The sequence below is a fragment of the Entelurus aequoreus genome, linkage group LG21 (genome assembly GCF_033978785.1).
Source record: "Entelurus aequoreus isolate RoL-2023_Sb linkage group LG21, RoL_Eaeq_v1.1, whole genome shotgun sequence".
NCBI lineage: Eukaryota > Metazoa > Chordata > Actinopteri > Syngnathiformes > Syngnathidae > Entelurus > Entelurus aequoreus.
Genome location: NC_084751.1, coordinates 19641308 through 19665159, shown reverse-complemented (window position 1 = coordinate 19665159; position 23852 = coordinate 19641308). Strand labels below are relative to the sequence as shown.

Genomic DNA, 23852 nt, shown 5'->3' with positions numbered 1-23852 from the left:
TGTTTAGTCAGTTCTGGCACAGTGTCATTAATATTGTTTTGTTTTATTTCCACTTAGACCTCTTATACCAATCAAAATGCTTTAATGACATGTACCTAATTTCATTGGTGGTGATTGTATTGACTTCCGGACACATTGAGCTTACGTAAGTGGTTTGGAAAGGTAGTGCTGCGTTCAAGTTATCATGGAAAGTAGCTACGACACCTCGAGTCAAATTCTGAATCAGGAAGTAAAGACTGTAAAGATACTCCGCAACATCTGAGAAGAAATTTCGGAGTATCCAGTCACAAAGTATGTGAATGTTTACACTAAAGATGCCATATATCCGTACGGACGTGTTACTGACGTGTTTCATGTATAAATACCGTGAACACTAACACATATTTCACATTTGTGTCGTTAACAGTACGCGTGTTCTTTAATTACGTAAACAAGGAGTGTCATTGTGAATCCGAGGTACATTGAATGCGGCGTGAGTCGAAGTGTACTGTCGCCATAGTAACTTGGCGTCTGGACGGAGGTCTGTTTTAAGTTGTCGGCTACGTTCTATGGAGCTTTGTAGCTGTTTATAAACGACGGACAATTATAGATGATTATTGTAATAACAATGTCTGATTGTTTGTATACAACACATAATCAACACATGTTGCGAAATTAAGTTAGCTTCCCAAGTTGTCGCTACTTTGCTAACAACAAGGGGCTAATGCTAATGCTAGCTGGATATGTCCAGCAATAATCCCCCGCCGGCACGCCACCTGCCACAGTGGAGCCGAGTCGGGCGTCTCGGAATGCCGTGCCCGCCTCGACGTTTACCGGCGAACCGACTGCAGCCGCTGCATGTCGCCCCGCAGGGAGACAGAGGAGGGCCTAAGACAGCGACAGCAGCGGCCGGTCACAGCGACGCAAACCGCCGCGTCGCGTCACTCCAGAAGAACATAGAGTTTTTACAGCAACAACACAAGCAAACTCTGGTTAAACTTCACGAAGAAGTGGAATATCTTCGAAGGGAGAACAAAGGTGAGAAGCTCCTTTACTATTTACTATGTTGTTAGTTACTATGTACCACAGGCCTGGGCAATTATTTTGACTCGGGGGCCAAATTTAGAGTATATATCTATTTTTAGGAACACTACTACAAAACCTTAAAATAATGTCTGAATGCTAAAAAAAGTTAAAACATACAGCCTGAAAAACGGAATGGAATATTTTTTTTACTGAATGAGACACCTAGAATGTACATGAAAATAAAGAAAGTGTGATTTACAATATTAACTATGAACGATAAAACGCTGAATATTCACAACATATGAACGTCACACCCCCTCTCGATCGACATTTTACAATCAAGCGAAACACAATTAAAATGCAACAAACACAGCAAAATATGAACGGTAGGGGTAAAAAAAAACCCACCTATAATCTGATAATCACTAAGCTTTAGAACTTTGTTGTAAAAATCTCCTTCCGCGTCTGTCCCTGACACCCGCATTTCAGACTGGCCGCTCTGGAAATACTGAGCTGCTGTGACGTAGATTAGATTACCATAATAACTCGTATAACACTCAAAAGTGCAGATTCCAACCATTTAAATACTTTGTATAGTTCAAGACTTACGGTCATTTGAAAACATCACTGCACATCATAATGGCGGCTACAGTTTCCATTTTAAAAATTTGAAAACATTTTTGGGGAATGTCTGGCGGGCTATATTAAAAAACTTAATGGGCCGCAAGTGGCCCTCGGGCCTTAATTTGCCAAGGTCTGATGTACCATTTTGTTACTATTTACCATTTTGTTAGTTACTATTTACCATTTTGTTAGTCACTATTTACCATTTTGTTAGTTACTATTTACCATTTTGTCAGCTATACATTTCAGCTCGTGCACTACGTGATTTCTATGGGGGGCCGAATGTAAACATTCAGTCACACTTTTGTAAAAGATTTTTGTCACATCTAACTCACTTTTCCCACATTTAGCTCATTTTCATCACATTTTAGTTCACATTAAAATTATGTTAATGTGAGAAAAGTAAGTTAAATGTGAGAAATATCTGCTAGAAAAGTGTGACTGAATTTTTACTTTCAACACACCATAGTCTTCCTGTTTATTGCAAAGTAAATAAAAGCACCAGGTGGAAGCTGCCTGTCATTGCTTCTCTGCGAAGCAAAGGTAAAGGTCCTGAAGTCCTTTATCAAGTACTTTCTGATTAAAAGTCGAGGGTTTCATTAGAATACAATTTTTCTTATATCCAATTATGAGTTCATGTCTGTAATTTTTAATGTAACATTTTTACCAACCTCTGACACATGAGTGACTCCAAATATCTCTAATGCAAAGCGAGACATTTAATCAGGGTTTGTTGGCTGCATTGCAAAACGATGTTGGAGGTGCACATTGGGTCTGGTGTCCGTTTACTTAACAGGCTTCTTTCTTCTCCACAATGAACGCCTGATGTCCCTCTTTCCTTGTGGATGTTGCAGAGTTGAAATATAAGATGATCATGGACGCTCCCAAGTCAAATAAAAAAGGTAAGACGAAAGTTTACACGGCAAACGCAAAAATTTAGACGTGTTTGCAAAGAACACTTCAGGTTTGTAATTAATGGAGTATCACAAAAACAGTGTTAACCTTTATTTCTAGGTGCCCATTACTATATTGACCCGAACATAAGACAACCCTGAATATTAGATAACTACTAAAAATAAATACCCATAATTCCTCTAGGCCTTCACTGCAGCCTCCACTTGCTGTTAATAATGTGTCAATAAAGTACTTAATCAATCAATCAATCAAAGTTTATTTAAATAAATCACTAGTGTCTCAAAGAGCTGCATAAGCCACAACGACATCCTCTGCTCAGATCCCACATCAGGGCAAGAAAAAACTCAACCCAATGAGATTACAATGAGAAACCTTGTAGGGGACCGCAGATGTGGGGACCCCCCCGCCCCCCCGCCCCCCTAGTTCTCTGGGGGGGTGGGGTTCATAGTGTGAGAGTCCAGTTCATAGTGGGGCCAGCTGGAGATCGTCTTGGATTGAGACAATTCAGCAGCGCAGAGACGTCCTCAATTGATGCACAGATGAGTTCTCCATCCCGGGTCCCGACTTTGAACAGCTAGCACTACATCTGTGGTCACCTAATCTGTGCCCCCCTCTCCACGAAGGATAGAGGGGCAGAGCAGAAAAGAGACGGCAGATCAACTGGTCTAAAAGGGGGGTCTATTTAAAGGCTAGAGCAGTGGTTCTCAACCTTTTTTCAGTGATGTACCCCCTGTGAACATGTTTTTAATTAAGGTACCCCCTAATCAGAGCAAAGCATTTTTGGTTGAAAAAAAGAGATAAAGAAGTAAAATACAGCACTATGTCATCAGTTTCTGATTTATTAAATTGTATAACAGTGCAAAATATTGCTCATTTGTTGTGGTCTTTCTTGAACTATTTGGAAAAAATGATATAAAAATAACTAAAAACTTGTTGAAAAATAAACAAGTGATTCAATTATAAATAAAGATTTCTACACATAGAAGTAATCATCAACTTAAAGTGCCCTCTTTGGGGATTGTAATAGAGATCCATCTGGATTCATAAACTTAATTCTAAACATTTCTTCACAAAAAAAGAAATCTTGACCATCAATATTTATGGAACATGTCCACAAAAAATCTAGCTGTCAACACTGAATATTGCATTGTTGCATTTATTTTCACAGTTCTTTTTGACAGACATTTTTAAAAAATCTGACATACCCCTTGGCATACCTTCAAGTACCCCCAGGGGTACGCGTACCCCCATTTGAGAACCACTGGGCTAGAGTATACAAATTAGTTTTAAGATGGGACTTAAATGCTTCTAGTGAGGTAGCATCTCTAACTGTTACCGGTAGGGCATTCCAGAGTACTGGAGCCCAAATAGAAAACGTTCTATAGCCTGCAGACTTTTTTTGGGCCCTGGGAATCACTAATAAGCCGGAGTTCTTTGAACGCAGATTTCTTGCCGGGACATATGGTACAATACAATCAGCAAGATAGGCTGGAGCTAGACCGTGTAGTATTTTATACGTAAGTAGTAAAACCTAAAAATCACATCTTAAGTGCACAGGAAGCCAGTGCAAGTGAGCCAGTATAGGCGTAATATTATCAAACTTTCTTGTTCTTGTCAAAAGTCTAGCAGCCCATTTTTCTACCAACTGTAATATTTTAATGCTAGACATAGGGAGGCCCGAAAATAATACGTTACAGTAATCGAGACAAGACGTAATGGACGCATGAATAATGATCTTAGCGTCGCTGGTGGACAAAATGGAACACATTTTAGCAATATTACGGAGATGAAAGAAGGCCGTTTTAGTAACACTCTTAATGTGTGACTCAAACGAGAGCGTTGGATCAAAGATAATACCCATATTCTTTACTGAGTCTCCTTGTGTAATTGTTTGGTTGTCAAATGTTAAGGTGGTATTAATAAATAGATGTCGGTGTCTAGACGGACCGATGATCAGCATTTCCGTTTTCTTAGCGTTGAGTTGCAAAAAGTTAGCGGAAATCCATTGTTTAATTTCATTAAGACAAGCCTCCAGGTGACCGCAATCCAGCGTGTTGGTCAGCTTTAGGGGCATGTAGAGTTGGGTGTCATCAGCATAACAGTGAAAGCTAACACTGTATTTGCGTATGATGTCGCCTAGCGGCAGCATGTAGTTGCTAAAGAGTGCAGGGCCAAGAACCGAACCCTGTGGAACTCCACACGTTACCTTGACATAGTCCGAGGTCACATTGTTATGGGAAACGCACTGCATCCTGTCAGTAATATAGGAGTTAAACCAAGACAAGGCTAAGTCTGACATACCAATACGTGTTTTGATACGCTCTAATAAAATATTATGATCAACGGTATCGAAAGCAGCGCTAAGGTCATGAAGCAGCAACATGGATGATGAATCAGCATCTATAGTTAGCAATAGATCAGTGGTTCTTAACCTGGGTGAGTCGGCCTCAGGGGTTCGGCGGAGCCTTCGCCGCGGAGGTCAAGACACACCCGACTCATCGTGTAAATAAAAACGTCTCCCTATTGGCGCATTATGGATACCCCCAAACGATGTTCCCTCTAATTTTTGAGCAAACGCAAAAACTCCTTGAGCATTCAGTGGAGCACATGTGAGTGACGTCAGATGTGCACATGCACTGTGGCCACACCAGCAGTACACCTGTCCCAAACCTAAATAAATAACTAGTTAAATGTTTTACTCTTATAATCAAATGACAGCAGTCATTTCCATGAGATTATTTTCTAAAATAAGTGTTTTGGCCCACTTACAATGACAATAACAAAAAATATATTTTTTCATGCGCTGTGTAATAGTATTGTATGTCTGGGTGGAAAACGAAGAAAAGGAACAGACTTTGCTGAGATAAAAAGGAGAGGGGCACTTGCCAAGGTGAAGCCACGCATATCTGAACTGGTCTCTCAAAAGCAACAGCAGAAGTCACAGTGATTTGCAGGTGTCATTTGTTGTGAGTTCATGCACTGTGTTGGTTTGGTTCTTTGAACAAGGTGCTGCTCATGCACGGTTCATTTTGTTCACCAGAACAAAAAACATAACTGTCTTGAATTTGAAAAAAAATAAAAAAGTTAATTTTTCACGAAAGAAAGGTTCGGTGAATGCGCAAATGAAACAGGTGGGGTTCGGTACATCCAACAGGGTTAAGAACCACTGCAATAGAGCAATAGAATTTTTGCGAGGGCTGTCTCTGTAGAGGGATTTGCCCTGAAACCGGACTGAAAGGGTTCCCAGAGATTGTTAGACGCTAAGTGCTCATTTAGCTGATGTGCAACAATTTTTTTGAGGATTTTCGAAATAAAGGGAAGGGAAGGTAGTTTACCATGAGGTCAGGATCGAGGTTAGGTTAGGTTTGAGCAGAGGATGAATAACCGCTTTTTTTGAATGCCAGAGGAAAGTGCTAAGTGTATAATATTTAGCACTGATGGTCCCAATATTACAAACAGTTCCTTGAAAAGTTTCCCAGGAAGTGGGTCACGTAAACATGTTGTTTGATTTATCCCATTTACATGCCACACAAGTTCCTCTAAGGTTATTTCATCAAAAAGAGAGCCTATTTTGGAGGGCAATATCCGTCGTATATACATTTGTATCTGTGTTAATAGAACCCAGTTGGAGCTGGGATGCGTTGTCATTAATCTACAAACCCCGTTTCCATATGAGTTGGGAAATTGTGTTAGATGTAAATATAAACGGAATACAATGATTTGCAAATCCTTTTCAACCCATATTCAATTGAATGCACTACAAAGACAAGATATTTGATGTTCAAACTCATAAACTTTTTTTTTTTTTGCAAATAATAATTAACTTAGAATTTCATGGCTGCAACATGTGCTAAAGTAGTTGGGAAAGGGCATGTTCACCACTGTGTTACATGGCCTTTCCTTTTAACAACACTCAGTAAACGTTTGGGAACTGAGGAGACACATTTTTTAAGCTTCTCAGGTGGAATTCGTTCCCATTCTTGCTTGATGTACAGCTTAAGTTGTTGAACAGTCCGGGGGTCTCCGTTGTGGTATTTTAGGCTTCATAATGCGCCACACATTTTCAATGGGAGACAGGTCTGGACTACAGGCAGGCCAGTCTAGTACTCGCACTCTTTTACTATGAAGCCACGTTGATGTAACACGTGGCTTGGCATTGTCTTGCTGAAATAAGCAGGGGCGTCCATGGTAACGTTGCTTGGATGGCAACATATGTTGCTCCAAAACCTGTATGTACCTTTCAGCATTAATGGCGCCTTCACAGATGTGTAAGTTACCCATGTCTTGGGCACTAATACACCCCCATACCATCACAGATGCTGGCTTTTCAACTTTGTGCCTATAACAATCCGGATGGTTCTTTTCCTCTTTGGTCCAGAGGACATGACGTCCACAGTTTCCAAAAACAATTTGAAATGTGGACTCGTCAGACCACAGAAAACTTTTCCACTTTGTATCAGTCCATCTTAGATGAGCTCAGGCCCAGCGAAGCCGACGGCGTTTCTGGGTGTTGTTGATAAACGGTTTTCGCTTTGCATAGGAGAGTTTTAACTTGCACTTACGGATGTAGCGACCAACTGTAGTTACTGACAGTGGGTTTCTGGAGTGTTCCTAAGCCCATGTGGTGATATCCTTTACACACTGATGTCGCTTGTTGATGCAGTACAGCCTGAGGGATAGAAGGTCACGGGCTTAGCTGCTTACGTGCATTGATTTCTCCAGATTCTCTGAACCCTTTGATGATATTACGGACCGTAGATGGTGAAATCCCTAAATTCCTTGCAATAGCTGGTTGAGAAAGGTTTTTCTTAAACGGTTCAACAATTTGCCTACGCATTTGTTGACAAAGTGGTGACCCTCACCCCATCCTTGTTTGTGAATGACTGAGCATTTCATGGAATCTACTTTTATACCCAATCATGGCACCCACCTGTTACCAATTTGCCTGTTCACCTGTGGGATGTTCCAAATAAGTGTTTGATGAGCATTCCTCAACTTTTTCAGTATTTATTGCCACCTTTCCCAACTTCTTTGTCATGTGTTGCTGGCATCAAATTCTAAAGTTAATGATTATTTGCAAAAAAAAAAAATGTTTATCAGTTTGAACATCAAATATGTTGTCTTTGTAGCATATTCAATTGAATATGGGTTGAAAATGATTTGCAAATCATTGTATTCTGTTTATGTTTACATCTAACACAATTTCACAACTCATATGGAAACGGGGTTTGTACTTTCTAATGAGTTAAATTTTGTTATTAAAGAAATTCATGAAGTCATCTGCCGAGTGGGTGGAGCTACTGGGAGGAATCCCTTTTGGGGTTAGCGATGCTGCTGTACTGAACAAGCACTAGATCTATCGTATTACCGTTGTGATGCATGGGTTCATTTATTATTTCTGTAAGACCACAGCTATCAATTATAGTCTGGAGCGCCACGCACGGAAGGTCTGATGGGGTATTCATATGGATATTAAATTCCCCCATTATAATTATATTGTCGGCGTGCGTCACTAGATCAGCGACAAACTCTGAGAATTCACTGATAAAGTCCGAATAGTGCCCAGAGGGGCGGTAGATAACAGCCAGGTGACAGACCTCATAGTAAGCACCTCAAATGATTTATATTTATTACTTAGGTTAGGGGTAAGGTTAAGGTTTTCATTTCATTGTATATTAGTGCGACCCCCCCATCCCCCACCCCTTTTAAGGGCACGGGCAATATGCGCATTTGTATAGTTATGAGGAGATGCCTCGTTAAGCGAGAAACATTTGTCTGGTTTGAGCCAGGTTTCGCTGAGTCCAATGACGTTAAGATAGTTGCTCTAATGACCTCATTAATTAATAACGTTTTGAGAGACAATGATTATGTTTAAAAAGCCCATATTATAGGCTGTTTTGAGGAATTTTTGTTAAATTTATCCGTAGTAGTGATATTAATAACGTTACGTTTATTTTGCGTAGTGCGCCTTAAATAGTTTCGACCATATCTAGGAATTGATATGACGGGAATCTTCAAATTATTTGCTTGGTGCTGCGATAAACTGAACGCGTCATAATTTGCCACCTCAGTAGAATGCATGTCCACCTCTGGCACAGTCACTGCAGAAAAAACATTATGTGAGTGTATTATTCTGGGAGAAATGCTATATGTGTAGGGATTTTCCAGCCTGGAGCTAATTAATTCTGGTTAGTTCAAGCTTAACTGACTCCTCACCTGGACTAACAGACACTGTAATTGCCTGTGACTCAATGTATTTGTTCTTTCTGTTTGGACAGAAAAAACACATGTACTGCCTATCTTTTAAACTTCAGGGTTTTTTTTAAATGTAAGAAATACAATGTTATCATCCATCCATCCATTTTCTACCGCTTGTCCCTTTTGGGGTCGTGGGGGGTCGCTGGAGCCTATCTCAGCTACAATTATCATACATTTAAAAAAAAATTTGTTAAAATAAAAATAAATACTTAAGTATTGACTTAAATATTGACTCGATTTGAATTCAATTTGTTTATCACATTGTACACTGTAAAAAAAAAAAGTCAGTACATTTTACGGTAAAAAATGTCAGTTTAGTCGCCAGAAATTTATTGTAAAAAAAACAGTAGTAGCGATTTTCTATTTACAGTAAGATGCTCTCAAAACCACCGTAAATTTTGGAGTAAAATTTTGGTGACTGAACTGCTAGTTTTTAGATCACAGAATCTACGATTTCTTGTTAGTGTATGTAAAAAATACACGTGAAACTCAAAACAATTTGATTCTAGTGCAAGGGTTTGTTTATACCAGCAATTAGATTTACAAGGTGAAACTAATATATGACTTACAGTAGGAAGGAGATTTATATGGCCCCATTAGTCGCGGTTTACTTGACACATTAAACGTGACTAGTTAAGACATGCACCTGGGGATAGGTTGATTGGCAACACTAAATTGGCCCTAGTGTTTGAATGTGAGTGTGAATGTTGTCTGTCTATCTGTGTTGGCCCTGCGATGAGGTGGCGACTTGTCCAGGGTGTACCCCGCCTTCAGCCCGATTGTAGCTGAGATAGGCTCCAGCACCCCCGCGACCCCGAAGGGAATAAGCGGTAGAAAATGGATGGATAGTTGGGGTGGTAAAATATCCACATTAGTCCCTAGATGGCAGTAGAGTGTTCAATTTCTTAAAAATAGTTTTGTGGCAATTCCCACTTTGGCCACAGCGTCAGTTGCTATTTAGAGTGGCGCTTTCCATCATTTTCAGCAGACTGCATTGCAAAATGATTAACCCCCACCTTCCTCTCACGTGAGGTCCACCCAGGAAAGGGGTCATATGAATCCCTTCCCTACTGTAGCCTCATAACATGCAACTCAAGATAGGTCAAGACTTCTTTTGATATAATTATGACGGTAATGGCTTTTCGCTAATGAAAACCTCAATTGAACATTTCTGAAAATGTTGGGTTTTTAAAATCTATGTATCTTGATCATCAAAATTATAAAAAATACAAGCTTGACATATTTCACTTTTTATGAAATGTGTTTATATCACATTAGTTTTACATTTAAATTTGGATTGCTGAAATGAATGGACTTTTACACAATATTCTAATTGTTTAAGTTTCACCTGTATATGATCAAATGTATGGACAATTCTGTAATACCATCATGCGGCGAACCCTTTACAATTATTCTTATATATCATTCACTGTTACAAGCAGCCCTCCGTAGGCAGCCATAACTTTGACGTGGACTTAAAAAAATTGACACGCCTGCTTTAAGGTAACAAATGACATGTGCTATTGTTTTTATAGGTCAGAAAAACAGTCACGTCGGTTTTGGTACAGACACTCAAGCAAAAGGACCCTCACAGTACCATATGCAAAGGTAAATTTTGAAGAAAAAAATGAACCCTTGTACTTGTAAATTCCCTACTTTATTGAAAACTGTTCCAAACTGTCAAGATCACTGTGCCTCAACACCTTTTTGCATAGAATTTAAATTGCAGTATCAGCTGCCAAGATATTACATTAAAAAAAGAACAGCCTCCCAATGTAGCAAAACAAACAATACTTTGCTTATAAAAATGCTTATAAATAACAGTAATAAAGTATTTTACATTTAAATAACTGCAGTAGTGTAGCCTTAAATTACATAAACAATATTTTTCTTAATATTTCCAGTATGTTGGTGGCGTGACGTCATCATGTAGTTGTAAATACTAAAAAAAAGTGGGCGTCTCTGTGTTTTTAGCGTGTTGGTATTGACTTGGTATTGAAGTATCGATACTTTTGATGACCTTAGTGCAAGCCGAAATTCAGCCTTGATAATGGAATTTCTTCAGACAGTTTAAAAATGCCCTATGGAGAACACGCCCTTAAAAACATCCAATTACCTCCATTGAGGTTTTATATACATGATGTAAATTCATGTCATAATGAAGAGAGCCCAAGGGCTCGGGCCCAACATCGAAATGTGGATGTTTCGTCAGAAAGTGCCTTCGCAGGTCATATTTCTTTGAGACCGTGTTTACTTAATTACAAAGTAAACACATCGGCTTTCACTCTGCACTGTCAATAAATTCATTATTCCGCTCTCACTACTCGTTTCCAGCGTCTGCAGCTAGTTAACAGTATGAAGAAAAAGAAGCTCCAGGTTTTGTCGAGGATTGATGTTCCTACTTTTGAATTATTTTCCTTCCTTAGTTTTATTTATTTACACAACTTCCTTCATTTAGGTTTGTAAGACTGATAATATAAACATAAAATAAACACAGTAAAAGTATAATGTCCATTGTGTATTTTACATAAACAATGTTGATTGTGTTTTTTACATCAATAAAATAGGTTTAGCGTAAATATATTCACACAATAAACTTCGAATGTTCATAGAGAACATTCACACACCAAACATTGTATGTGACTTATCACTATTAGCGTTGTCGCCCTCTGCTGGTCAAATTTAGCTCTAAATGTATTAAAACGAGCTTTGATCATTACTCTTAGACACAAAACAACACGACCACGAATACAAAATACATCATGAAGTCAGCAATTTCAATAGAAAACCAACTGAACATCTTTATGCACAAATTATATCTACTTACCAATGTTTAACCAGGTTTCGTGATGAAGCTTACACGCTGGGATTTCTACCATTGTTGCTGCTTGTCTGGATCAATGTGTAAAAGGTCCGCCAGAAAACAATTACTCGATCACTTGCTTGTGGTAGAACATTCATACTTTGTTGTCCAGTCGTTCTTACAAGTTTTATTTTCGCTATTTATTATGATTTTTTTCAGGGTTTAATGAGCAGAGGTGTGGACTCGAGTCACATGACTTGGACTCGAGTCAGACTCGAGTCATGAATTTGATGACTTTAGACTCGACTTGACAAAATGTAAAGAGACTTGCAACTCGACTTAGACTTTAACATCAATGACTTGTGACTTCACTTGGACTTGAGCCTTTTGACTTGACATGACTTGCTACTTTCCCTAAAACCCAAAGCTTAAAAAGTTATTTGGGAGCGCTCCGTATCTTTCATTTTGTACGTGTCTGTCTGTCTATCAGCGTGTGTGCTGCCTGTCAGCTGGTGTGCTGTCAGTACAACAGCCAATCAAATTAGTTATACGTTGTTTTCATCACACAGCATTCATCCAATCAAATTGCAGGACAACCACCGAACAAGAGTTGTCAAACAATGCGGCAGAGAGAAACAATTATGCCAAAGTTGGTTTCGTTCGGGTAAAAAAACTACGACTTGGTCAACAAAAAACGAATTGCGTATGCAAATCACGCAGTTCGAATATTACAGACGGAGACGCAACAACTTTCAACTTCGTTCGACATTTGAAGTTGCCCAAAGAAGGGTAAGTTTTGAATGTAAGATAACGTTTATTGGCTAAGTAACATGACTTTTATTTGCTGTATAGTTAAATCAGTGAGGCTGTAAACTCACTGCTAACGTTATAACCATAGACATGTTTTAAGGGTACGCAGCATCGAGCGCTACTGCCTACTGGCGCAGACGAGACGCGGGGCCGCCATCTTGGAGTGGTGATCCGCTCCACTCAGTGCAATTCATTTGTCAGGAGCAATGAACTGTCAGCGCATTTAATTCATTTTACCTCACTGAATACCACTGATTTTCACGCGTTTTTTTGTCATACGTGTAGCTATGATAACGGACACATGTTTTGGCAAGTTTTATTATTCATAGTTTGCTTAACAGTAGTATAATATTCTTATACGCTATAAGTGACCAGACGTCCGAGATCAAAACTGGGAATATAATCCCAGAGAAGGGGGAAAAACCGGTAAGCTATTTTTAAATTGAAGAAACAATATGATTAGGTTATATATACATGCGTATATCCTACATAAACAATGTATGAATACATTAGATATCTATATATCTTAGGGACCTATAGACTGTATCTCTGTTGCTGCAGCAGCAGAGAGTGTATTCTGTCTTGACACTTTGTATTGATATTTTGTATTACATTCTTCCCTTAAATGATCATGTTTACAGTGATTGTTATGTATGTATTTTTTATGTATGTCGCTTTGGATAAAAGCGTCTGCCAAATACTTAAACATATATAAACAGCTGAAAGTCTTTATATCAGCTAAAACCACCAATTTGTTTCACTACATTCAGAATAAAACCAAATGCTGTTTTACCCAACAATGTTAGTATTTGAATATTGTTACTTGAAGACTTATTCCTGGTTACAATTATACTGTTAAGAAAGTATTGTCTTATATTTTGCCTAAAATGAGAATGCATCATAATCAGTGGCGGCTGGTGAATTTTGTTTTAGGTGGTGCTGAAAGTTTGTAAACCAAACCCCTGTATGGGCGTCATCCTCCCCCAGAGGATTTATTTGTGATTTTCACATACAAATATTGAAGATCTTTGCTCCTTCTCAACTCTGTGGTAATATTATTTTCATAAAATACAACCAATAGTATGTTAATGTTTGTTTTTGCAAATGTGTTTATTCTGTAAAGGAATGAGTTAAATGTTTAAAATTGTTTAAACTATTAAAATTACTGTTAACAGTGCTATTATGAATTGCAATGTCAGCACTATTTTTTTCTTGCAATTTCAAATGCACTTGTTTTAATAAATAAATACAGCGTTTTAAAAGCATACACAATCTGTGTAAAAATATTAGTCTGTTGTTAAAAGGACTTGAAAGGACTCGAAACTCAAAATGCAGGACTTGGGACTCGACTTGAGACTTTCCAGTCTTGACTTTGGACTTGACTCGGGACTTGCCTGTCTTGACTCGGGACTTGACTCGAGACTTGAGGGCAAAGACTTGAGACTTACTTGTGACTTGCAAAGCAATGACTTGGTCCCACCTCTGTTAATGAATAGTCTTCTACTCACCTCACTGCTGCTTCACTGTGACACACATGACTCGCTGTTGCCCCCTACTGGGTGGCGGTAGTACTGCATACATGATCAACCCTAGTTTTAAAGGCCTACTGAAACCCACTACTACCGACCACACAGTCTGATAGTTTGTATATCAATTATGAAATCTTAACATTGCAACACATGCCAATACAGCCGGGTTAGGATAGTAAAGTGCAATTTTAAATTTCCCGCGAAATATTCTGCTGAAAACGTCTCGGTATGATGACGTTTGCGCGTGACGTCACGGATCGGACATATTGGGACAGCATTGTGGCCAGCTATTAAAGGCCTACTGAAACCCACTACTACCGACCACGCAGTCTGATAGTTTATATATCAATGATGAAATCTTAACATTATAACACATGCCAATACGGCCGGGTTAACTTATAAAGTGACATTTTAAATTTGCCGCTAAACTTCCGGTTCGAAACGCCTCTGAGGATGACGTATGCGCGTGACGTAGCCCGGCGAACACGGGTATGCCTTCCACATTGAAGCCAATACGAAAAAGCTCTGTTTTCATTTCATAATTCCACAGTATTCTGGACATCTGTGTTCGTGAATCTGTTGCAATCATGTTCATTGCATTATGGAGAAGGAAGCTGAGCAAGCAAAGAAGAAAGTTGTCGGTGCGAAATGGACGTATTTTTCGAACGTAGTCAGCAACAACAGTACACAGCCGGCGCTTCTTTGTTTACATTCCCGAAAGATGCAGTCAAGATGGAAGAACTCGGATAACAGAGACTCTAACCAGGAGGACTTTTGACTTCGATACACAGACGCCTGTAGAGAACTGGGACAACACAGACTCTTACCAGGATTACTTTGATTTGGATGACAAAGACGCAGACGTGCTACTGTGAGTATGCAGCTTTGGCTTCTAAACATTTGATCGCTTGACCGTATGTGCGCAACTTTTTTTTGCGTATGTACGTAACTTTTTTAAAATATATAAGCTTTATGAACCTTGGGTTAGGTGAACGGTCTTTTGGGCTGAGTGATTGTGTGTGTTGATCAGGTGTTTGAATTGTATTGGCGTGTTCTATGGAGCTAGGAGCTAGCATAGGAGCTAGGAGCTAGCATAACAAACACGCAGGTGTTTTTATGCAGGATTAATTTGTGGCATATTAAATATAAGCCTGGTTGTGTTGTGGCTAATAGAGTATATATATGTCTTGTGTTTATTTACTGTTGTAGTCATTCCCAGCTGAATATCAGGTACCGTGAGTATGCAGCCTTGGCTGCTAAACATTTGATAGCTTGACCGTATGTGCGCGTCACGTACGTAACTTTTTAAAAATATATAAGCTTTATGAACCTTGGGTTAGGTGAACGGTCTTTTGGGCTGAGTGATTGTGTGTGTTGATCAGGTGTTTGAATTGTATTGGCGTGTTCTATGGAGCTAGGAGCTAGCATAGGAGCTAGGAGCTAGCGTAACAAACACGCAGGTGTTTTTATGCAGGATTAATTTGTGGCATATTAAATATAAGCCTGGTTGTGTTGTGGCTAATAGAGTATATATATGTCTTGTGTTTATTTACTGTTGTAGTCATTCCCAGCTGAATATCAGGTACCGTGAGTATGCAGCCTTGGCTGCTAAACATTTGATAGCTTGACCGTATGTGCGCGTCACGTACGTAACTTTTTAAAAATATATAAGTTTATGAACCTTGGGTTAGGTGAACGGTCTTTTGGGCTGAGTGATTGTGTGTGTTGATCAGGTGTTTGAATTGTATTGGCGTGTTCTATGGAGCTAGGAGCTAGCAGAGGAGCTAGGAGCTAGCGTAACAAACACGCAGGTGTTTTTATGCAGGATTAATTTGTGGCATATTAAATATAAGCCTGGTTGTGTTGTGGCTAATAGAGTATATATATGTCTTGTGTTTATTTACTGTTGTAGTCATTCCAGGCTGAATATCAGGTCACCCCCGGCTCTCACAGCATCTTCCCTATCTGAATAGCTTCAACTCCCCACTAGTCCTTCACTTGCACTTTACTCATCCACAAATCTTTCATCCTCGCTCAAATTAATGGGGAAATTGTCGCTTTCTCGGTCCGAATCTCTCTCACTTCATGCGGCCATCATTGTAAACAATAGGGAACTTTGCGTATATGTTCAACTGACTACGTCACGCTACTTCCGGTAGGGGCAAGCCTTTTTTTTATCAGATACCAAAAGTTGCAATCTTTATCGTCGTTGTTCTATACTAAATCCTTTCAGCAAAAATATGGCAATATCGTGAAATGATCAAGTATGACACATAGAATAGATCTGCTATCCCCGTTTAAATAAAAAAAATTCATTTCAGTAGGCCTTTAAGTCGTCTGTTTTCATCGCAAAATTCCACAGTATTCTGGACATCTGTGTTGGTGAATCTTTTGCAATTTGTTTAATGAACAATGAAGACAGCAAAGAAGAAAGCTGTAGGTGGGATCGGTGTATTAGCGGCTGGCTGCAGCAACACAACCAGGAGGACTTTGAGTTGGATAGCAGACGCACTACCGTGACTACAGCTTTGGCTTCCAAACATTTGATCGCTTACCCCCGTGCGTGCCGCTATGTGCATGTCACGTACGTAACATTGGGGAAATATATGTGCTGTATGAACTTTACGGAGGTGAGCGGTACTTTGGGCTGTGGGATTGAGTGTGTTGTGCGGGTGTTTGAGTTGTATGGTGGGTTATATGGACGGGAGGGGGGAGGTGTTTGTTATGCGGATTAATTTGTGGCATATAAGCCTGGTTGTGTTGTGGCTAATAGAGTATATATATGTCTTGTGTTTATTTACTGTTTTAGTCATTCCCAGCTGAATATCAGGTCCCACCCGCCTCTCACAGCCTCTTCCCTATCTGAATCGCTTCCACTGCCCTCTAATCCTTCACTCTCACTTTCGTCATCCACGAATCTTTCATCCTCGCTCAAATTAATGGGGTAATGGTCGCTTTCTCGGTCCGAATCGCTCACGCTGCTGGCGTCCATGATTGAAGACAATGTGCAGATGTGAGGAGCTCTACAACCTGTGACGTCACGCTACTTCCGGTACAGGCAAGGCTTTTTTTTTATCAGCGACCTAAAGTTGCGAACTTTATCGTCGATGTTGTCTACTAAATCCTTTCAGCAAAAATATGGCAATATCGCGAAATGATCAAGTATGACACATAGAATGGATCTGCTATACCCGTTTAAATAAGAAAATGTCATTTCAGTAGGCCTTTAATGGTTTTTATCATGCCTATTTGGGTGATGTTCGGTGGGCCAAATGAAAAGCTTTGGCGGGCCGACAGTTGAATAGGTCTGATGTAAGTATATATGTAATGTAATACCAGGGACATTTATATTAACATTTAATATTTATGTACTTTGATAATTTTAAGCATATGCAGCGCATTGATTTCAAAAACGTATCACGTTTGCCTTTTTTTCTTCTTCATCGCTGATTATTACTCACTGCCGACTTCATGAGAGCCAACAAACATAATAAAACATCACTTACCCGTGCAAGGTCTGCTGTCATTAAGATGCAGACTGATAGGATGTTCATATATTCCCATTAAGGTGAAGAATGTTTTCGTGTCGTTTAGGCCATTTCCGAGTCTTAAATGGCTGTCAAAGTGTACCAACTTGTCGAAATGCCTACTCAGACGTCTTCTGTGCCGGTGAGATGCATGAGTTATGATCTAGAACACATTTACAGGGAGCAAGGAAGCGAGGAACCAGCAGACCACTCGATACTGTAAACATAGGGACACACGGTAGTGATCATGGCGCCGCTATAGTTTGTCTTTGTTTGAACAATATCACTAATACTTGGTTGATATTCAAGTCACGAAATGTAAATGGAGTATTGTTGGTGCTTTTTTAATAGTTCTTTATTGGATTTTATCGGAGAGATAGAGGAGCCCCCATTGGCTCCGCTGTAAACTGACTTTTATTTACGTTTAGTTAATATTTAAATGCATTACAAAAATCCATTCATCGTCAAGTCTTTTATAATGATTGTGAACGTCAGGCAAAATTCCCCGAATAATGCAGTTCCCTTTAATGCCGTTTGCCCAGCTTCAAGAAGCCCTGTTGTGCACTTTTTACATGCCGTAAACACCAATCATATTATTTGGATCGGTAAAAAGATTTGTTACGCAAACTTAGTAATTGTGAAAAATATAGACAGTTTTAACACATACATGTTCTGTACAGCAACTAATGGTAACATAAGCACCACTGGTGTTGTTGTTATATTTTTTGCTTTAAAAATGTACTTGGGCAAGTTGCAAATAGCCCCTTTAAGGAGTTGGACGGAAGGACACAAACATTAGCAACATCAGCATCGCTACATGAGCTACAGTGCTAAAATATTTTTTTTTACAGCAACATCATGCTAGGTTATAAAAACTAAACTATCAAACTCCCACGTCTCCAGCTTACTGACAGTTTGCAGCGCCTCAGGCTTTATATTAAGATGCTTGCCCCCCATTTTTTACAGAGTTGTCCTCTAAAATGTTGGAACATATACACAGGGTTGGCCTCATCATTTCAATAAAGAAATGTTTTTCCCTTAATGACGTTATAAAAAGATACACTTTTGAGAGAAGCTTTGAGCACCCTCTCTCAAAAGTGGATCAAACAAATTTGGGAGAGTATCCTTTTTTTTCTCCGCTTTATGCTCATAAACAGCCACTAGAGACACATATTACAGTCACATTTTCATAATAGGGACCTTTAATTGTGTCACAATCCAATAAGATGAATGATATAGATTCATGTTAACTAACATTCTTATGTTACGTAGTGTGGGAGGTTGCAGAGAAACTCTAGGACCCTTCAGACCTAAACGTGGCTCAGGTGCGTCGGGGGCACAGCCTCGACAACTTCACACCAATCCATCATCCCATCCACCGCACGCCTCCAACCTGCGGGATTGTGAGCTCATCATCCAGCAGCTCTACAGCACCAACAGTTTACAGTCTCAAGAAGTATGTATGGAGTCAAGAAGCTTTCCTGCTATCCGGTAGTAAAATAATACGTACAGTGGTTCCGGAAAGTATTCACAGCGCTTTACTTTTTCCACATTTTGTTATGTTACAGACTTTTTACAAAAAGGAATACATTCATTTTTGTCTATTAAAATCTACACACAGTAATACCCCATAATGACAATGTAAAAATGTTTTTTATTTTGCAAATGTATTAACAATATAAAATCACATATACAAAATGAACAGCCTTTACTCAATAACTGATGCACCTTTGGCAGCAATTACAGCCTCAAGCCTTTTTCAATATAATGCCACAAGCATGTCTGTACACTGCTGCATTCATCTTAGTTTAGTCAGGAAGGTCAATCTGTCAGAGCTACAGCATTCCTCTGTGGAGAGAACAGAACCTTACAGAAGGACAACCATCTCTGCAACAATCCACCAATCAAACCTGTATGGTATAGTATCGAGACGGAAGTTATTTCTTAGTAAACGTTTGCCAAAATACACCTGAAAGACTGACAGACAATGAGAAACAAAATGAACAGGTATGATGAGACAAAGATTGATCTCTTTGGCGTGAATGCCAAGCATCATGTTTAGAGGAAACCAGGCACCGCTTATCACCAGGCCAATACCATCCCTACAATGAAGCATGGTGGTTGCAGCATCATGATGTGGGGATGTTTTTCAGTGGCAGGAACTGGGAGACTAGTCAGGATGGAGGAAAAGATTAATGCAGCAATGTACAGAGACATCCTGGATTAAAAACAACACTTCCCATCCAACCTAATGGAGCTTGAGAAGTGCTGCAAAAAGGAATGGGTGAAACTATTCACAGATAGGTGTGCCAAACTTTTGGCATCGTATTCAAAAAGACTTGAGGCTGTAATTGCTGCTAAAGGTGCAATAACAAAGTATTGCGCAAAGGCTGTGAATATGTATGTACATGTGATTTTTAATTTGTAATACATTTGCAAACTGTTTAACAAACAACATTGTCATTATGGGGACAAAAATAAATGTATTTCATTTTAGAATTAAGCTGTAACATAACAAAATGTGGAAAAAATGAAGACTTGTGAATACTTAACTCTGTCTCCTAGATTGTGCGCTACAAGGCTTTGCTGACAGATATTGTACTCAACAAGAAAATCACCCCAGAAAACTACAACCTGACCAAAGAATACCTCATTGATAGTACCAGGTAAAGTATAAAAAGATAAACTATCATCAAAATATATGCAATTTATTTTTTATTCTTATACCAGGTTTCTTTTTTCAGCAAATTTTCAGACAGCAACATGTTTCCTAAACTGGGTCTGCAAACAGCAAAAACGTACGTAAATATATCTCTATCATATGTATTGTCTACTTTGTTATAAAACAGATGCTAATGCATACTCTGCAGTGCAACCAACTAGATGGGAGACTGTTGGGACCAATTATTTTATTTGATGGCACATTTCATTATGTTTGATAATGAAATTAATAATATACTTTAAAGGGGACATATTATGCAAAACCGACCTTTCTTACCTGTATCTGTTTTTGTGCATTTCAAAACCCCATTAGTCACGAAAATTTGGAAATCAAACTAAGGAGGGATTGCGGAGATATTTATAAAACAACCTAAAGCCTTCCTCCAAACATTCTTCAAACCAGCTGTTTGGAATTTTAAACTTAAGTGATGTATTTTGCCAGAAGGTATTCACAGTGCTTTAGTTTTTCTACATTCTGTTATTTTACAGCCTTATTCCAAAATGGAATACATTCATTTTTGTCCTCAAAATTCTACAGACAATACCACATAATGACAATGTGATTTAATTTTTAATTTTGCAAATTTATAAAAAAAAAATAAATCATGTGTACATAAGTATTCACTGACTTTGCTCTCAATACTTTGTTGATGCTCCTATGGCAGCAATTACAGCCTCAAGTTTTTTTGAATACGACGACACAAGCTTGGCACATCTATCTTTGGGCAGTTTCGCACATTCATCTTAGCCCTTTCCTCTTTGCAGCACCTCTCAAGCTCCATTAGGTTGGATGGGAAGCGTTGGTTTTAATCCAGGATGTCTCTGTACATTGCTGCATTCATCTTTCCCTCTATCCTGACTAGTCTCCCAGTTTCTGCTGCTGAAAACCACCCCCACAGCATGATGCTGCCACCACCACGTTTCACTGTTGGGATGGTATTGGCCTGGTGATGAGTGGTGCCTGGTTTCCTCCAAACATAATGCCTGGCATTCACGCCAAAGAGTTCAATTGTTGTCTCATCACACCAGAGAATTTTGTTTCTCATGGTCTGAGAGTCAGGTGCATTTTTGGCAAACTTTTTTTTACTGAGAAATGGCTTCCGTTTGGATACTATACCATACAGGCCTGATTGGTGGATTATTGCAGAGATAATTGTCCTTCTGCAAGGTTCTCCTCCCTCCACAGAGGAATGATATAGCTCTGACAGGGTGACCATCAAGTTCTTGGTCACCTCCTGACGAGACTAAGATGAATGCAGCAATGTAGAGAGACATCCTGGATGAAAACCAATGTTTCCCATCCAACCTGATGAAGCTTTAGAGGTGCTGCAAAGAGAAATGGGCGAAACTGCCCCAAGATGGGTGTGCCAAGCTTGAGGCCTCCTAGTAAAAGATACTTGAGGCTGTGATTTCTGCCAAAGGTGCATCAACAAAGTATTGAGCAAAGATTGTGAATACTTACGTAGATGTGATTTTTTAATTTTAAATACATTTTCAAAAATTTTAAAAATATGATTTTCATAATGTTATTATGGGGTATTGTGTGTAGAATTTTGAGGCCAAAAAATTATTAATTCCAGTTTGTAATAAGGCTGAAACACAACAAAATGTGGAAAAAGTGAAGCGCTGTGAATACTCTCCAGATGCACTGTACATACCGGCTGTGAGGAGACACTCATTTCCCTCCACATTGATAATGTCATGCTCCAACGGTCCAACCTGTGGTGTTTCGTTATGTCGTGGAATATGCAGCACACAACACCTTTTCTGGGCAATATACTGTAGAAGTGCGATCTTGATAACATAACCTATTTTTAACGCTGTGGGAGACGCATGTGTTGTGATGGTGCGTCTGGAATATTACATTATTGAACATACGTAAATAATCGGTATTTGGACCTTTGTCAATCAAGCAATCACAATCTATATAGCCCTTAATCACAAGTGCCTCAAAGGGCTTCACAAATCACGACATCCCCTGATCTGAACCCACATCAAGGCAATGATTTTTTGTTTATGGATTCAGTATCGCCATGTTCTAATCGGTCGAACTGCGGGCGAAAATTGGCCCCCAGGCGACACTTTGGACACCCCTGCTTTAGTAGATCGGGCACTCAATGTCATGTGAAGCTTCTTTGTAGGGAAACTGTAGAAAACAAAGTGAGCCCAAACATTTTCCTTTAGAGAGGCAGGGCTTATGTATTTTTTGTCCTCCTTGCTGAGACTTTAGCGCCATCCTTTTTGTAAAAATACCCTACGCTGCCTGACAAACAGTATGTAGAGTGAAGGAGAAGGCTTGAAAAACAGCTTTTTATTAATAGATTATTAACATTTGGATCGATTCAGAATCCGAATAAATAGGAATTGTGAATTTGAAAAAAACTTAGTGTGTGAGAAACGCTACCACTCAGTTCAGTGAATTCTTGAATTATTATTAGCATGAATCACATTTCACAGCCTTATAGTGAGGCTGACTGTGGTCCTTTTGACTCAACATACTTGCCCTTAAGCACTCCTCCTGTAGGTGTGATGCTACAAGCATACAAAATAGCCTCTTGTCTCTCCCAGGACTGGTGTGACCCTGCCAGCGCTCACACAAAGCATTAGCTCCACCATGGCAGAGCGCCAGAGGAGGGCTCGTGCCATGCACAGAGGCCATGTCAAGGCCACGGTGCGTTGAGAAGACAACATCATCATCACCCCTCAGCACCAACCACCTTCAAGATGGCTAAGGTACATTTGTTTTCAGCAAATTCACTCAAAGACTGAATGTAATCCTGTATATAGTTCCAGTAGCAGATTCATGCATATATTTATTTATGATCTATTTGTTAGGTGTTGGTGATTACCAAATGGACAGGTAAAGCTCATGTGGACAAAAGTTTTAGGACCGTTGAACAACTCCATATTTTCACTTCCTGTGGGTATCATGAAGTAGAAGAAGTTTGTGTATTAAATCATAACATTATCGCAGGAATTCGAAAGTATATTTTCATTAAAAGTTGGACTTTTGGACCTACAGTATTGCGTGCTTATTTTAAATAAACATACTTTTCCTAAATAAAGTTAATAATGGTGTGAACGTTTTTATTATCTTGCAGAGATTGTTATGCTATGCCAGGGATCCCCAAATTTTTGACTCGGGGGACCACATTGGGTTAAAAGAATTAGGCCAGGGACCTGGCTATCTATACACACACACACTATATATATATATATATGTATATGTTGAGTTGAGTTTGAGTTTATTTCGAACATGCATGCATACAACATGATACATCACAATTTCCAGTTTCTCTTTTCAACATGTTTGAAAAGAAGTAGGAAGAAGCAGAGTTTATTTAATCCTACCCCTTTTCTTTTACATAACAGTTGCTAAAACTTTTGTTCACTTCCTGTTCTCAATTTATTCACAATATACTCCATAAGTAATCACAATAAAAATAAATAGATAAATAATAATTGGTGAAGTAAGTTATATTTCATATGATAAGATAAGTAAGATTATTTTGAGAATGAAAGAATGGATGGATGAAATACATTCAGAATGTTTATCATGGTTCTTCTTTGTACTTTGTAAACACTTTAAGTTTGAAGAGTTTCTTGAAGTGGATCATATTAGTACATTGTTTGATTTTTTGCTTAATCCATTCCATAATT

The 23852-nt window shown here is 39.0% G+C and overlaps 1 protein-coding gene across 3 annotated transcripts in view; it reads left to right on the top strand.

Annotated features, from left to right (window-relative positions):
- Window positions 1-179: 179 nt before the first annotated feature.
- The window catches only part of LOC133638484 (coiled-coil domain-containing protein 74A-like), a 32806-nt gene continuing 9133 nt past the window's right edge, over window positions 180-23852 (top strand). Inside the window, exons 1-9 of one of the 3 annotated variants that reach the window (XM_062031150.1) lie at window positions 180-291; window positions 731-1017; window positions 2484-2531; window positions 10338-10410; window positions 18744-18927; window positions 20037-20137; window positions 20216-20269; window positions 22761-22925; window positions 23028-23324. In XM_062031150.1, the coding sequence (XP_061887134.1) occupies window positions 789-1017; window positions 2484-2531; window positions 10338-10410; window positions 18744-18927; window positions 20037-20137; window positions 20216-20269; window positions 22761-22872 (801 nt within the window). In that variant the 5' untranslated portion in view covers window positions 180-291; window positions 731-788 and the 3' untranslated portion in view covers window positions 22873-22925; window positions 23028-23324. Of the gene's footprint in view, window positions 292-392; window positions 1018-2483; window positions 2532-10337; window positions 10411-18743; window positions 18928-20036; window positions 20138-20215; window positions 20270-22760; window positions 22926-23027; window positions 23325-23852 lie in introns of those variants that run through there. The other 2 variants (XM_062031148.1, XM_062031149.1) reach the window with 2 other exon arrangements.